This window comes from Mugil cephalus, chromosome 11 (genome assembly GCF_022458985.1).
Source record: "Mugil cephalus isolate CIBA_MC_2020 chromosome 11, CIBA_Mcephalus_1.1, whole genome shotgun sequence".
NCBI lineage: Eukaryota > Metazoa > Chordata > Actinopteri > Mugiliformes > Mugilidae > Mugil > Mugil cephalus.
Window position 1 is genome coordinate 18,133,394 of NC_061780.1, and position 17,286 is coordinate 18,150,679.

Consider the following 17,286-nt stretch of genomic DNA (forward strand, 5'->3'; position numbering starts at 1 on the left):
TTGGATTTTGCTGTTTGAAAAACGAAAAAACAAAAAAAAACAAGCAATCGTTCCAAAATGCTTCCCCAAAAAACATGGTTATGAAAAAATAGTGAAAAAAATAATCTCTTCCTGTCAGTGAATGTTTGACGCGGCTGTAGTAATTTGCAGAGGAAATCCATCTCTACTTGTATCCGTTAACGTCCGTGACCTGCATGACTCGATTGAAAAACCTCTTGACGCTGAGTCACCGCTTCATAAATGTATTCAGTGGCGTAGCAAACACATATGAAGTGCACAGAGCTGTCTTAGCATAAATAAAACCACCATAGCGGATTAAATTACCACCCATTCGATGGAATGAGCAAACACTAAGGAGACTGACGTCTTTCTAAGAACACAAATCAGCATGAAGCCCTTTCTGTTCGTCGCAGATTGGAAAGTGTCTTTTTTTTCCAAATTTTTTAAGTGCTTCGTACACAGACGATATGTGACACACGTGTCAGTCCAATCAGGAGTGCGACTAATGACAGATGTGAGAGTAGCTTTAGGTCACGTCCTTTTTATGGTTCAATGGGAGCTTCCTTTTGCTTCGGAGGGATCCCAAGATAACACTAAAGCACCGGACTTCAAACTGTCTCTCCATCAATGCCCTTTCCGTGAAATGCCATGCCATGCCCCCCCCACTGTGGAGTCATCAAAGTGTATGGGGGAACTTTCAAGACTTAAAAAAAAAAAAAAAGCCTGCTATGATCCAATATCATTCAGAAATATAAATGAAAAATGCAACGGATCCACATGCGGATTCACAGGGTGACCTTGCTATCGTATATAGGCGACTTACAGTGAGTGTGAATAATGGTAGATTTTCCACTGTGGGATCAGTTATTGCATTTCTTACTCCTTTCTTATAGGGCTATGCGTTCCCTAAGTAATTAATTTTAATACAGCAGTTTGAAAACTCTTGTTTGTGAATTATTGTCGCTTAATAACGGCGCAGACCAATCTGCGATAAGAAGGTAAAAGGCCTGTGGACTGTGACTCGAGCAAATACGCATTTGTTTTGTCGGCGTTGGCTACCCGATTGTTCTGTTGACTGGTTTGTTTGTTACCTCGAAGCTTAACCAAATTTCCAGTCTCATCTCTCTCTCTTTATTACCCTCCTCTCAACTCAAGTGGAAAACATCCCCACTGTTTCTCGGAGACACTGAGAGCATCTCCGCTTTTGTTGATTAGATTGAAGCGCTCCTGTCACTCTGTATGCAAATACGGCTCAACCTGCGCGTTGACTGAGAAACTTCACCGTATTGTCTGGTGTCGTTCAGCACCAATATTCCTCTGTGACCAAACCTGATGGATATGACGTTGGTATTTGTAATGAGAGAGAAAAGGACCAAAAGTTCTGGTTGATGTCACATAACAAATATTATAATACAGGGCTATGAAACACAGACCTGCATTTTGTATTTTATGCTGCAACTAGTGGTCTTACACTCAACTATGAGGTTTGTAACCAAGGATTTGGGAGGATTTTACTTAAACTAATTAATCTGTAATATTCGCAATATAAATCCATCATTCTTAGAGTATTTTTGCGGCTGAAGTCAGAAATAGTCAGAAACAGTCTCTTAATCCAACTCCGATACACCGAAGGGAGAGTGACAAAATTACAAAGAGTAGTACTAGAATGAAAATAAGTTCAGTTGTTCAGCTGTTACTGGGAAAAAAAGAATGGTATTGAATATGGGCCATCCTGAAGGTATCCAGTTGCATTCACACCAACAGTCAGCTGTCATGACCTGATCAAGTTGCGGCAAGGAACGTAATGGTCACTATGCGTTTCAGTTTTTATACATTTGACTATGTTTGGCACAGAAATGCTACAGCTCTGGATTAGCACCTGGCATTAGAAAGCATCTCAAGTCACCACTTGTGATCAGATCTCAGTTCCAGATTCACTTTTCTAGTAAACACGTGGGGCACAGTGGATTTCTGAACCGTGAACAGCGCTGTTTGTTGCAGACACAATAAAAAGAATGCGGTTTGCTGTGTGTAAAACGGTTTGAAAGGGTAACAAGCACCGCAGTGTCTCTCACACACAGCCTTTAGCCTATTATTTATTTATCTAAACCAGTACAAAGCTGCCATTACAACTCAAATCGTGAGCGCATTGGTGTGATACTTTTGGCTTTAGTCAACAGCAGACATTTATTAACAGTAACGGTTGTCTTAAGTGCAGTACAGCTGCCTTCTATGTCTAATTTGCATGCATTGTTACTTTAGTTAAAAGCTTTTAAAATAGTTTTATAAGGCAAAAATGAGTTGGCAGTCTTTAATTGTGACCAAGGACACATTATGTGTTCACATTGCTAAACTAGTTTGGTCTGAGCGATTCGATCTCACTGGGCTTGTTCAGATCTTCTAGTAAGATCTGATCTGGACAATCTGACATAGCAGTGGCCAGCTTTAGGTACGTGCATTCACACCTGGCATCAACATGTGTCTGTTTTCAGGATTACAATCAACATGGCCGCCTATATCCTATCACCACATGGTATTTCTATGGGAGGATTCTTCTAAATATTATATATATGTAATGGAGTAAATTGAAATTAAAAGTTATTTATAAATATATTGCAGTAACACCGTTGATATGCGATAAATCCACACTCGACTCACATAATATTAAAAAAATATATTAAATATATTATGTATATTAAATCATGTACCTTGGAGCATGTGGTGTGATTTAGAATTAACACACTTCCTTGTAATGCGTTTGTAATGGGTAACTTAGCTGAAAGTGGTTTCTCAGACACAGATACAATTTGTTATTTTCCATATAAAATCTGACATATTGTCAAACAAGAAATATCTGTCATGAGGATCTCAACCTAACAAAAAGCTAATTTTGAATAAGCTCATTGTATTATTGTTTAGCTGATTAGAAGGTGTTTTTTACTAAATATTTATGGTGATTTAGTTGATTTTAGTGATATCTAGTAATTTTTTCTTAATAAGTGATTGTTTCCATAATAAACTATTGTGGATTTTGTGAAGACATGATCATTTTATTTAGTGAATTATATCCCATGGACTTCAAAAGTCCCTCAATTATACTGTATATTGACCCCCCAGCTATCTGTAATGGATCACTAGGGCTGCTTCAGAACCGAGAGCGGTGCTTTTATGTGCGCGCGTCACGACTTCGACGGGTCCATTGTGTCTCGTGCGTGTTGATGCCGGGTATGAACAGGGTCGCGAATGAGCTGGACATTAACTTTTATCTCCCTCTCCCACTTCTTCAGTCACCAGCCTGCCATCGAGCACAACTTTGTCACACAGTACTGTATCGCAGAGCCTCGTGATGTCCCCGGGCGGCGTGGCCAGCGACGGTAGCGTTACACTGACGCTCACGGATGCACAGGGAATGCTGGACGGTGTCACTCTAAACCTCAACACACAGGTAATAACATACCAGCAAATTAAACTTGCCATCGTGTGTTTTACTAGTGTCCTTATGAGTATTTGTCTTGTTTAGGGTCAGGCATTCCCTGCAGTACTGAACGACTCCAGCCTAGGAGTGCAGCCAGGTGGTCCGGGCCAGCAGGTGATACTGGTCAGCCACCATTCCCAGTCCACGAATGGAGCTTCTGATAATGGATATAATGTGAGTGTCTTGTTTGCGTATCTGGCAATACAGGTGCCAAAAAAAAGTGGGGTGGCCGTTTAAGCTCGATTCAGATTATATTTGTACTTACATGAAGGACAGCCGTCTCAGACTTGTGGAACTACCCTCGTTTGTGGTCATCATACGTACTCCGTGTCCTTCTGTCTAATCTAGATTTCCGGTGACGGCCTTAAGGGTGGGAAAGACAACCAGACGGAGGCTGATAACCGGCACCAGTGTTTCTACTGTAACGAGGTGTGCCAGAACGCCAACGCGCTGCGACGCCACTGCAGGCAAGCTCACGGCAAGGACCGCTGTCATGTCTGCACTCTCTGTAGGAAGGCCTTCAAGCGAGCTACACATCTGAAGGTGAGAGCGTCCAAATACTGCAGAGAAGTGTAAGTTTCATTTCAGTAGATTGATATTGTGTTACTTTCCGTCTCCAGATAAGGTAACAGAATAGAGCCTGTGACTAAATTAATGACGCATGATTCATAAACCAGCGAATATCTTCTTGTCACAACACAAAATGTGGATCTGTTTCAATTTCTGAAATGTTGAAAGGAAGCAAAAATGCAATTACAGCTTATCGCCATAGAGGTCGCTAAAAAGAATTACAACTCTAAGCTGCTAATTTATTTAATGCTAATGGCTATTGCCCCAATTTAATATGGTCACTTGTTTCTAACAACATTCTAACATAGCTTTGTAGACACTTGTCTACCTGTTGTACTTATCACCTAAACATGTTGGTTGGAAAAAGACAGATAACTTCTTTTTAGTATATTGTGGCCAAGTTTTTTTTTTCTCTTGAGCCAGACTTTCAATTCTCAGGTTTTATGAAAACTCCCACGACACAAATATTTTGTACGCTATGGCCATTTAAGCTGCTGTAAATATTTCATGTACGTACGGTACTGTTTTTGTTTTTGCTTGTTTTTTTGCCCAATAATTGAACCCTCTTTATTTTCCAGACTTCGAACTAATATAATGGGGTAATTTATTCGTTCGTCCATTCAAACCACCCGTGCTTAAGCGTTCATTAATCCTGCCCGGCTGCTATTGCGTGCATGGTGTACCTGGTAAAGTGAGAAAAAAATAAATTAATTAATAAAAGAGTAAATGGTACGAAAGCTGTGAGCAAATATACCAGTATGTACCGGTATGAAACAAAGAGAATTAGAAATAAAGGCGTCCCTCTAGTAAAAGCCTGCCTCAGGTAATAACCTCTAATATTCTGGGCAGGGAGTAAATAAAGGCCCCGGCCACTATTAGGGGAAATACGGTATAACAGGAATTCATTAACTGTCATTTCAGATAGACCCCTGTACTGTCACTCTTAACACAACAAAACACTCACATCAAGAGGTGTTTTTCAACCAAGTTATACAAGTTATTATCCCCGTGACCCTCTTCAGATGGTTGAAAGCGGATATATATACCTGAAGGTCGACGGATATGACTTTTAATGGAACCTTATGTTTCTTATGTTACTTTGCTATCGGCTTTTGGTTTTGTAAATGCACACGGAACAGTAATCTTTCCTCCTAATAACACTGAGATTATTTATGTGCCGCAGTGTGAGCTCTTTCCTCTTCATGTCGCCGGGCTGCTCATTAGCAGAACACGGATGTTGACTTTATATATTTATATATATTTTTTTTAAAGCCTAGGGATGAGAAAGATAAATCAGCAGTCCAGTTATTTTTCACTTTCTTGGCCTGCGGATAATACTTTTGCCATTTAATTATAGCCAGACAACCCCAAAACATTCTTTTATATTCTGGAAACATAGAAAATTATGTAATGATAAACTTTTACACACAATCCATATAATCCTGTCTATTTGTGCTTGACGGGAGGTGCAGGTAGATGATGCACGCAGTTATGTTCATGTCACATTTCTTAAACAATACTACGATTGCAAATGTATCTGTTAGCCAAAGACTTTCTGTAAGATAAGATATTGTATCTTTATGGGGTAAATACTATACCATACATAGATTTTGCTCAGAGCAGCCAGTGTTTCCGCTTCCTGGTTCCTGCAAAAATCTCATGACTCAAAAGCTCATAAGTGTGTTGCAAAGTCTCTGAAAAGTAGGTGTAATGAAGCCGTACCAGAAAAAACACTGCAATGCATCCGTCACAGTTTCCAAATAAAGTTTATTTTTAAGCTTTCACAGCTTTAAGGCATTTCTCAAGCTTTTACGAGGTTTCAAACTGCAGACTTTCAAAACACTACACTTCAAAACTCAGTTAGATGTCAAGCTTTGAAAAACGTTTAGTTGCAGCTGCTCCACGTTGTGGCATGATATTCAGGCCACACGTCGTTGGCTGTGCTTTTGAAACACATCCGTTTTTCTTTTTCTTTTTTTTTTAACATTTTTTCCAAACATACCCGCTTTAGACTGTTGCACCACTTGCACTTTTGTCAGTACACTCGTGCCATCCTCGTGGGCCCTCTGGCTTTGTTGCTCCACAGTATTTGGCTCAGTTCAGCTCAGCTGTATCTCCTTCCTTTCAGCCGTCTGTGAACTATTCTTTTAAAGAACCATTAACTAATGTCATCAATTTAAAGAATATTGCTTGATCAATTTGTTTATCGTGCTGAATTAATATTACTCTGGGTAGTATGTTATGCACCTGTCAGATTCACTTTCCAGAAGTCGATGGGACTTTACCTCTTTTCAAATGTTGTGCTTTAGAAAGGACAAGCCAGCGCCGGTCGATCGATTTAATTAATTGACCTGTTCCAAATTCCAAGATATTTGTCATTATGAAACGAAATGTTATCACAAATGTCAGGCGCACTAAAGCTCCGGTAGAGGTTTTTTTTTACTTTTGTTTGCTAGACAGTGAAATTACTTTTTTTTTTTTTGTCAATCTGCCTACAGGAACACGAACGGGTTCACCAACCAGGCCCGTCTCCCAGCTCTCAGAAACCCCGACTCTACAACTGCTCCTCCTGCGTGAAAGCGTTCGCTAAGCGCAGCCAGCTAGAGAGACACAACCGAACGCACACAGGTAACAAAAAAAACATAAATAAAGATTGTGGAATCAGTTTGTATAGTGCATGACATAACAAATCATACTGTTTAAGAAATACAGTAAAATCCACCATTTTAAAAAGGTGATACTGCTTATGAAGCCATATAACAGTTTCTCTGTTTTAATTATTTAGCAACATTAGTTGAATTAGTTTTTTTTTCATCAAATATGGTTTAATTCTTCTTTTTTTTGCTATTTTTTTAATACATTATATAATCATACTCTACATTTTGTGCAGTGGCGGTTCTAGCTTGAATAATATAGTAATAATTATATAGCAGATTAAAAAAAAAAAACGGCACAAACAGACCTGACACCAGATACAAACTTACTTGTGTTTTGAAAATTTGCAATTTATCCATTCATTCATACATTTTCTTCATTTGAATATATATTTCTTAATCCAGTTTTGGTTCATCCAATATTTGACAGACCCATATGTTACTATCTTAGACATGGGTTGTATAATACCATGGATATTAAGCAACACTTCCTCTTTATATCAGACATCAGATATTCCTGCTACGTTAAATGTTGGCGAAATGTTGAATAAAGCGATAGTAAATAAAAAGATGACAGCTATTATAAAACTGCTGCACAGCTTCCGTGTCGTGCAGTTCCCCCTTTCACGCAGTAAAATTCGTATGTCTCCACACATAAAATGATTATTGACTGTAACACGGTGAGCTCAGTGTCATAACAGGATTTGACACAGATGATGGAATATTTATGAGCTCTCGTCTTCGCCTTTCAGACTCGCTAATGCGCCCCGTCATACAGACGCGGCTAATAAGCAGCTAATAAGCAGCTAAACGCCTTGAAGGACTCGTGTCTCTGTGAAACTCTCAGCACCCAGGCCGTGATTAACAGCATTTACTGTATGTAAAGAATCTCTCGACCTGTTACCGTTTCGACGGACACGTTTGAAAGCTTTCGAGGGAGATTCTTTGGACACGGCATTGTGGCACAAAGGACAAAAACCTTCTGCTTCCAGGCTTTTAGTTTATTTTTCTTGAGCATGAAAATGAAAACACAGTTTGAATGTCTTGGAGAACTTGTCAAAGAAAAGTGACGCTATTGTGTAGCCACCCAGGTTCCTTTTGACAAAAAAATGATCCCTTGGTTACTTGAAATGAAATAACAGTGATTTCGATGACACATCCTTGTATTAGACGTTAGAAAAGATCTTTGTTGTTCTTTGTCATTTTGATGTGAGGAGAAAGAAACACAAATTCACAAAAATATCTATTATCCCACAACTGCATCCAGAAGCATACGGCCCTCAACAAGAATGGTCGTAATGTATATAAAATGGCATTTCTGAATTTAAGATTCCAGTAATTAAAATCATTGAGGCGTCAGTATCTATTCTGTTTTTTATTATTCAATAATTAAATATGTGCAAAATTAAAATGCAGTTTAGCTGAACGCATTATAAGTGTCTAATAATCTCTAACTGGGTGGATTTTAACAGCACTAATTAAACCACAATTCAAACCGCTATGTCAGGGTTATTCAGTCGCCTGTGTCATAATGTTTAAAAAATACTTCATTCAACACACGCTCATTAACTCGAACACGCGTTTTTTTGTTGCAGGTGAGCGGCCCTTCAAATGCAGCCAGTGCGACAAGGCCTTCAACCAGAAGAGCGCCCTGCAGGTCCACATGGTCAAACACACTGGAAAGAAGCCCTTCAAGTGTGAGGTGTGCAGCATCAGGTTCACCCAGAAGAGCAACATGAAGCACCACATGAAGAGGTCCCACGGCTACGGTGAGCAGCCGACGTGAAACTTATTCTGAAAGCTAGATCAGAGAAGGCCTTGGCAAGTTTCTCCTGAGAAGAGGACACTGGAGCAGTGGGGTTCAGTTATATATCGATAAACGCAGGCTGTCTCCTCAGCTGATTCTTCTTCATTGTGCACCTTGTTTTATACCCGTTTTACTGACGTTTATTGGCTAAATTTCTTGTTAAAATGTTCAAGGACGGTTCAGAACCACAACTGGCACTGGCTTTAGATAGTTCTGAGATATTCCTGGCGTGGGCTGTCTTGTCTGCCTGTCTAAACCCCTGAGAGATTTCTCAGGTAAAGCTCTCACCATCTTCTGTGGATGACACGAGCCAGCTGGGGATTTTCCAGACAACCTCCCCTCCCTGCTTCTTTGTTTCTGGCTTCCTTTTCATCTATTTATTTATTTATTTTTTTTTTTTTGAGCATTCTATACTACACTGCATAAATCTACACTACACAAATTTATTAAACTTTCAAAACAGGGTTTAGATGCACCAATCAGGCGTAACATTATGGCCACTGACAGGAGACGTGAATAACATTAACCGTCTTGTGACAATACAATCTTCTGCTGGGAAACTTTTTAACCTGGCATTCATGTGGAACGGGTGCCTGCCTTTTGTACCACCCTATAGCAATGACGCACCTTGATGGCAGCATCCATCCGCTGCAGGATGCAGCCTGACACAGACACAAACACGATAATGGACCTGGCCCCTAAATGCTACGGGACGCACTGAAACAAGCCTGATTAAACAGAGGCTCCTCCACTCATAGGACCCAAAGGCTCCCCCCTAACAGCTTTGTGTTGCCAGATACCAAGGTACATCCTCAGAAGACCCATGTCCATTCTCTGATGTGTCACAACTGTTTTGGAAGCACAAAGGAGACCTGCAGAATATTAAGAAGGTGGTCATAATGTTACGCAAAATCTGTGCGTTTTAAATGCAGTTAGTGTGTGTTTACTTGTGCGCATAGCTTAACGTTAGAATGCCGTGTAGGTTCATTTATCACAACAGATTTGTATCACACCAACACCCATGGAACGATTTTGGAACGCACGCAAGCAGCTGTGTGCTGCGTGCGCTCGAGTGAATCAAGCTCATCTTGATTCACTCAGCAACAGCATTTCCGAGTACGAGCGTGGATGCAAATGTTATTCCCTTTTTCCCGCAGATGTTCCGCATCTCGTACAGTACGCCTTGTATGTTCGCAGGGCCTCGGACATCTAAAGGTGTCCCTGAGCCTTTCGGATGTCGAGCTGGAGACCACGCCGCCTCACTTGATGATCATTATCCGTCCGGAATGAGCCGTCTCTTCCCCCACACTCATGCCTGACGGGCACGCGTGCTCCACATTGCGGCATCGTTGATGTTGTAGAGCAGTAATAGCCGCGCCCTCAGGTCCGCCAGCTTCGTTCGCTCGAATCTTTTTCTTTGATATCAGCTGTTTCACATCGTGAATCCTAATTTATCACCGCTTCCCGTCAGCCCCAGTCAAGATTTGAGCCGCCGGTCCCCTTTGGTTAACCTTGGCCGAGAGTGCGACCAGCATTTACACACTCATTGTTATTCATTTCATTGAAGACGTCCTATCTCAGGGCCTGGCAGGCCCCTATAGAGGACGGCTTGAGGAGAACGGTGCTGACGGATCTGTTCTACTTATTCGACTTGAAAACCCAACTTGACAAAAGCGTCCTCACGTCCGGACTCACCGTGTTAGATAATTCAAGAAGTCATCTCTGAAACACTGCCCTCTGGAGGGTCGCTGGGAATAAGGCTCAGAGTCCACAAGGTCAGAAACCGAATTCAGTTTTTCAAAGTCTTCTATGGTCGTGCTAATCCTAGAGGACCTTTCAGTAAAAAAAAAAAAAAAAAAAAAACGTTTCCATGCCAGCTAATGCTTTGGACATTTACAAAAACTGCCAGGAAAGCTTCTCGATATTAAATATTCGACATGGATGGGGTTAGACTGTCTCACGCTGAGCTGTGTCCACACACGCACAAATTGAACACTGAGTTTGTGTTTGGACTTGAGATCAGACACAGCGTGTGCAGACCGTGGTTAAAACTCCCTGATGTGACTGAATACCGAAGTGCGATTGAAAAGACAACCGCCCGCTTGTTTTGTGCTGCCATGCAAAGATTTCTTTCTTTTTCTTTTCTTTTTTTTTTTTTACAAGAAAAGCACAAAACAATTTAAAGCTTGACTGGGACCAAGTGACCGAGGTGAACTTGAGACGTCATAAGAAAGGTGTGCTGGTTCACAACAGGCAGTGTTTTCATACTATTAAAGAGAAGGGACTTGACCAGATAGAGTCCCACTCCCATTACCCTCAGCTGGATTTTGCGTTTATTGGTCTGTGTTTGATGTTAGATGTTGATTGGTCCTCTTGCTACTAGCGTGTTTCCACTTTAGTGTTTCCAGCTGCTTCTCCGTCTCCGCAATTTTTGAATTGATTATTTTGGATCAAGAAAGAACATACCGAGCAAAGGTTAACTGAAGAGAAAGGTTAACTGAAGAGAAATTGCGGCAAAAGTTTTATTCGCCTTTGTTGAAAGTGAAGCAGGAAGTGGGAAAAAAATGAGTGAGACCCATAACTGGGTCGTTTTGATAATCCCTTTCGACGCAATTATTGCTTACATTGTTGCTCTTGATGAGACAATGCAAACTCCCCCGGTACTCTTCAGTGGATGACTTCTCAAGTGTCTTCTCTATCCATAGATTTTCAAGGGCAGTATGTTCAGACCACTTCGAAATGTTCTAGTATTTTCTTCCTAGCTATTTCAAGGGTGCTTTTGTTTCCTGTTACTGTTGGTCATATGTTCAGAGGAGCCTTGACAAAGCTCCCAGACAGTCTGCAGTATGTTTCGATCACAGACTCTATAAATGTGGTTGGCGTGTCAGCCAAATTAGCGTTATTTTCCCTGGGGTACGGTCCGAGAGTGGGGCCACACCGAGAGCGGTTCGCATGGCAGCTGGCGGTCGGCATTATGTCACATCCCGTTTCTGTGGCGTCAAGTTACTAACTAAAACAAAACTCATACAAAGAACTTGATGGTGCATCAACATTATATTAATGACAGAAATGATTCTTGAAAGAAGAAAAAAGTATTTCATGTGAATTTTGGTGTTTTAGTTTGGCCCAAGTTCCATCCACTAACATGGAGGAGCTTATGACCTATACTGCAGCCAGTCACCAGGGGGAGCTCTACTTGCTTTGGCTTCACTTTTAAGGAGCTGTTCCATACATATTTATACAGGCTGTGGTTTCGATCCACACCGTCTCCAAAATCCTCTTATTTTATTTATTACACCCGCACAGATTCAAGGCTGTGCCAGACCCAGCAAAAACAGAATGGCTACACATCTGAGCCTCCTCCCGTGTTTCACATCGGGGACGCTGTTCTGTTGTTTTCTTTCAAATATTAATTTGAGCTGCACTTACTCATCACAAAGCTCTATTTTGGTTTCGATTGTCTGAAGGATGCAACCTCAGAAACATTGTTAATTGTCAACGCAAATTTGGGTCGTTATTCCCTGGAGTCCCCTTTTCATTCAGGCTCAACCAGATGCTGTGTTACCTTCTGTATTTTTTTTTTTTTTTTTCCCCTTCTGTTCAGCCTGGGCTCAATTTTCCTTTGAACGCCGAACTACTAAATGACATTTCCAGCGGTAGTTACAGCAACATCGAGTTTCTTGTAGAAGCCTTTTTCTTGTCGATTCTTCAGTCTTCATTCCTTCCTCTGGGAGCTGTTCTTTCTCTTGTTCTTTCTCCGTGTTCGGTGTGTGTTGTATACAGTGAAACCAAACGCCTTTTTCACCCCTTGTGATGCCCGAGACTGAAATATCACTAAAAATATGCTCATTTATCAGCATTTCTATGAGCTATTGATTATTTTCTCCAGGATATTTTTTAAAATTATGTTTGTTTGAACAAGCTGGCGCGCGGGACAAAAGACCTTTTTATGCTTTTAATATTTCACGTCAGCATTGTTTTTCGGTGAGGTGTGTTAAAAAGTTCAAATCAATCTCGAACATTCGTGTTGTTGAAGCCGTCCGACCAGGTTGTTTGTCTACATCAAAGACTGTTAGTCATTAAGCTGGAGAAAAATACTTTTGTTTGCTTGGGAAAAGGACTCGATGGTGTGAAGTGCTTCAGGTAAAGAGCAAAAACGAGGGGTGGTGGGGTAATTAAATGACCGGCGCTGTTAAAATTGAATTCAGCGTGTGGCCTGCAGCGGGAGAACCAGCGTGTCTGAACCTCTTAGCCTGAGCCGGAGTGACTTACTGTTGTCTCAAGTTATTTTAAGACGAACGCGCCGTGACGCGCCGCTGACATCGTATTCACAAGTCATAGTGAACGTATTCCGCGTCTGTCAAGTTGTATCATCTCGCTCGCGTAACGGACGTGGCGTCTCAAAGCGAACCGGCGGAATGCGAGGCCTTAAAACAAACGTCGAGGAGGAGCGAGGGGAGGAAGATTGCTTTCTTGACGTATGGTCTCATTTGCATGACAGCCGCTGGCAAATTGAATCGAGAAGCTGCCGGCGCTGCTCCGTCAATGCGCGTTTAATGGGCTTTTCCCCCCGGTTTACAATTCCTCCCGTTGTTACCGATCCCAGAGAGAACCACTTAACTGAAAGAGAGTCATGCAAATCCGCGCTCATTTTCCCTCTTTCTTCTCTCCAGGTCAAATCCAAGACGTGGCTGTGGGCAGAGAAGAGCCGGTATCGCAGGTCGAGGTGACGCCTGAGCTCGACCTGGAAGTGGTTCCCGAATCGTCGAGCGACTGGCACAACGTCTTCCCCTGACGGCCGACGGCCCGCGCGACCCCCGCGACCCCCGCGAGCCAGCGAGCGCTGTCCCCGAGCACTGATTGAGTTTGACAGCTAAGCTTTGCCAAACGTATCCCCCTCCCATCGACGGGGGTTACGAGGTTAGAAAGAGATCGGAGACGTCATAAATTCGTACCAGCGTATGACGAGGGCTTTTACCCCAACAGCAGTCCCCGGCTGTTTATCCAGATTAGCAGTGAAGTAAGTGGAGTCTGGTTCCCTGTGATTGACTTAATGACTTTTTATCTGTTTTGCTCCCGCCTGATTGTCATCGATATGATAACCTCCAGAGAGGTTTTGGCCCAGCAAACGCAGGCATCTGCGCTCAGGGGATGAAAGTCCCTCTCATGCTGACCCTGTTGGAGAGAGAGGAAACTGTACTGTGCTGGAAACGGTCCCCGGAGACGAGAGCCTTGTCTGCTCATTACTGGTCTGCTCACAGGGAACCGCCGCCGCCGCCGCCATCTGTACCGCTGTCGAAGCTTCAAAAGCAACTGTGTAACAGCAACAAGACAGAAAGCTTTTTTTTCCTTTCTGGTTTACAGGAAACTTGTCACCTGTCTTTTTTTTTTTTTTTTACGTGTTTATACTGTACATAACTCATCTGGAAGTGAAATGCCATTTTCAGTTTTTAGTTTAAGCGAAGTTACCCGAGAGGGTGTGCTTTAACGTCATTTGAACACGACACCGAAGTGAGTAAGATCGCTCGGTCGGAGCTACTTGTTGTATAATAGAAAACCGCCGCCTGTGAGGGATTCAGTGCTCTTTGAGTTTCTTGAACGCAGATGAGACGAAGCCTAAAGCCTTGTGTTCTCCCTTTGTTGTTGTCCTGTCAACATTTCGATCCGCAGACCTGTAGTTCCTTTTTGCAAACAGTGCAGTTAGATTGCGTATATTTTCTGATGAACTGCCACGACGAGGATGGTTTCGGTATGTGTCGTTTGAGCATAACGTTCCATTTGTTACAAAGCAAAGCCAATGTACAGACAATAAGCTGTTCTCTCTTTCCCTCTCTCTTTTTTTTTTTTGCAGTTGTATTTTCTATTGTCCATAATAAATTAAGATTAAAGTAATTTTTCTACTAAATCAAAGACTTGCTTCTTTGTATTGCTTATATATGACTTCTCCTCTGTTACAGTAAAATGGAGATATACTGAGCCTGCACACTCACAGGATGAAATCCATGTGAGAGACATTCCCTTGCTGATTTCATGCTTTTTCCATGCGCAGTGAAGCACAGCAACGTGACTGCAAGCTGGCAAATATGTATCCAGATGCAGTGTTTTTGAAAATCACTTCTGCTGCAGATGTTTTATAAGGGTTTGGAAGCCCCAAGAGTGTGCGTACTACATTCTGGTAAGCAAGTACAAGTAAAAAGTTAAGAAAGAAAATGTAAATGGTGAAACTATGAACGGATCAGTGAAAGAAACAGTCAGCCTGGCACACATGATTCAGGTTGTTTGGAGTTTAAGGCTTTGTACGATTTCTGGCAACACAGTGAGGGTACCAAGAAACTCCAAAAAAGAAACAAAAACATGAAAATCCTAATTATGAATTTTGGGAAAAAGCATTGATGTCACATAACATCTACTGAAAAACAGCCTACCTGGGTTTGTAAATAAAAATAAAATTTTAAAAAAAGTTCTCCATTCTGTTATATGAAATATAAAATTTTGAATTTCTAATAATAAATTGGATTGATTAAATTGGTAGGTATGTAGCAATGGTTATTTTTTAACTTGATTATTTATCAATGGACCTCCGCTGCAACGAGATAAACAATGTTGCCCCAGGCAACCAACAACACCCAGCGTTCACTCACTTAATAGCTAGGGAAATTGAGTAGTTTCCGAATATAACATTTAGTTCATTTGGAGAGGACAAAACACGAGATACGTGGCTGAAGAATATCATGTCCGGGGCAAAGAAGAAGAAAAGAAGAAAAACGGGTAAGATAAGTGAAAATAACTAGTTAGCTAATTTTACACAAATAAAATATCCTTATTTTGAGTCACATTATTGAATAATTTAGTTGTAATTCGTCTAAGCGGGCTTTTAATATGTGATAAGAAACCACACTTTTTATTATGCATATTTTCATATAATAGCTTTGGGCCTTATTGTTTAGTGTTAAACATTTCTTGCATGTACAAGAGTCATTTACATTTTTATTATTGGGGCTTTTGCACCTGTATTGGATAAAGCAGCAGTGAGGACCATAATTTCCCAACAACAAAATTGCGGTTAGTGAAAATGCCGAGTGGCTGGTAACTTTGGAAAAACAAAACAAAAAAAAAGTTAATGGCAAGCCCTGACTGTAACATACACATTAAGAGTGGAATCGTAAACCTATTTATCTACACAATAAACATCTAGCTGTTTGTATTCAGTTATCAGATATGCTCCGACTGTCAGGGCCCCGGTCTATAGACGATAGATGTGACAGGTGAGACATTTAAACTGATCCTTTTCTGTCATGCATTTGACAAAATATTAGAACTTATTGTCTAAGTTCTCCTTTTTAAGTCACACTCCTGACTGATGACTTTTGACCACTGTATACTTTACGCTGTGGACAAGTGATGGAGTAGCTGTGCAGAGCTTTAAATTCCCATCTCAAGTGTCTTTGGGGTGTTTTGGCTTTGGAACGCCTTGAAACTTGTATATCTCATTCTCTAGCCACCCCTGGCCCAGAGTAAATTTGTCAATGAAATCTGAAGTGACAGGCCCTTGCTGACAAAGCCCCATCCATTGTTATAAGAATAGGTCTGTTTATCTTTCTTTTTATAAACAACTTGATGAGCTTTAGAGTTGGCAAAGCAGCCAAATTTTTGAACTTCAAACTGAATCAGCCTAGCTGTTTCTGAGCTGACCCTTCATCCTCATATGAGGACAGCTTTGTGTCAGCTTTTTCTGCTTAATTTGGACCTATTGTCCTTATAGCTGGACACTTTAGTCTGTCATCTAGTGGTGGCAAAAAGTCAATACACTAATCGGTGTGGAACACTAGAAACTTGTTTATTTTTATAACTTTTCTAGTTTGATATCACACGCAAATGTAATAAATTCTATCAATTGTAACAAGCTACAACATTCCCAATTAGCAAGTACTCATTTGAGGACATTGGGATTTCACTGTTTGCAATTCTGTCTTTGCACAGACATGAAAATGAACAATTTTCAATATTTTCATATCTGAACAATGAAAAATAGTATTTGTGTACAATTCTGAATTTCCCCAGACACGTTCGGGTATTGAAAAAAGTAGTTTTATAATTTGTTATATATTGGTGACTTCATTGTATTATATAGTGAAATAATCCTTATGTCCACATATGTGGACGTTTTTTTTTTTCTTCAAAAACTACTTTCTTTTAAAAGATGACGCTTAGTTTTCACACTTCTTATATTCTACTACCCAAATACCTTGAAGAAAGACATACCAAACAAATGCTCGACTGTCAGGTTAAGACAATACCTGTTGCACCAAGTAAGATGATGTTGATGACTGAGTATCGACTGACCAAGGTATTGCAGTTTAAATTCTTGTATTATTGTGGGCTAATAGTCTGTGGATACATACTTTACTAAATTACCAATCTCTACACACAGATATTTAGATATTAATACAAGATTACTTTTATTATGAAGCATTGCAGTGTGTTCTGTCAGTGATGATATTTGTCACTTTGTGTGTGTGTTTGACAACCAGCTGTCTTCTGCTGTTTTCTTTTTACAAGTGCAATATCCACACTCAGACCATTTTGTTGCAATGCTTGGTTTTTGAGAGTGATTCCTCTTATTGGAGTTTGTCTTTATTCATTATGTACTGTATATTCAGCCTCCTACTACTTCAACCGTCCACTAACATGAGTTGTTTTTTCACCAACTGTAGTTATTGGTATTAGTAGGTCAGCTATTTTAAACCTGATTTGTGTATATTTTATGTATCTTTACTTTT

General features: G+C 40.7%; 1 protein-coding gene across 2 annotated transcripts in view; it reads left to right on the forward strand.

Moving 5' to 3' along the window:
- Positions 1-14,411, forward strand: part of LOC125016869 (zinc finger protein 236-like) — a 55,878-nt gene extending 41,467 nt beyond the window's left edge. For both annotated transcript variants that reach the window (XM_047599620.1, XM_047599621.1), the window contains exons 27-32: positions 3,288-3,445; positions 3,521-3,649; positions 3,824-4,018; positions 6,544-6,673; positions 8,295-8,468; positions 13,180-14,411. In XM_047599620.1, the coding sequence (XP_047455576.1) occupies positions 3,288-3,445; positions 3,521-3,649; positions 3,824-4,018; positions 6,544-6,673; positions 8,295-8,468; positions 13,180-13,301 (908 nt within the window). In that variant the 3' untranslated portion in view covers positions 13,302-14,411. The remainder of the gene's footprint in view (positions 1-3,287; positions 3,446-3,520; positions 3,650-3,823; positions 4,019-6,543; positions 6,674-8,294; positions 8,469-13,179) is intronic.
- The last annotated feature ends 2,875 nt before the right edge of the window (positions 14,412-17,286 follow it).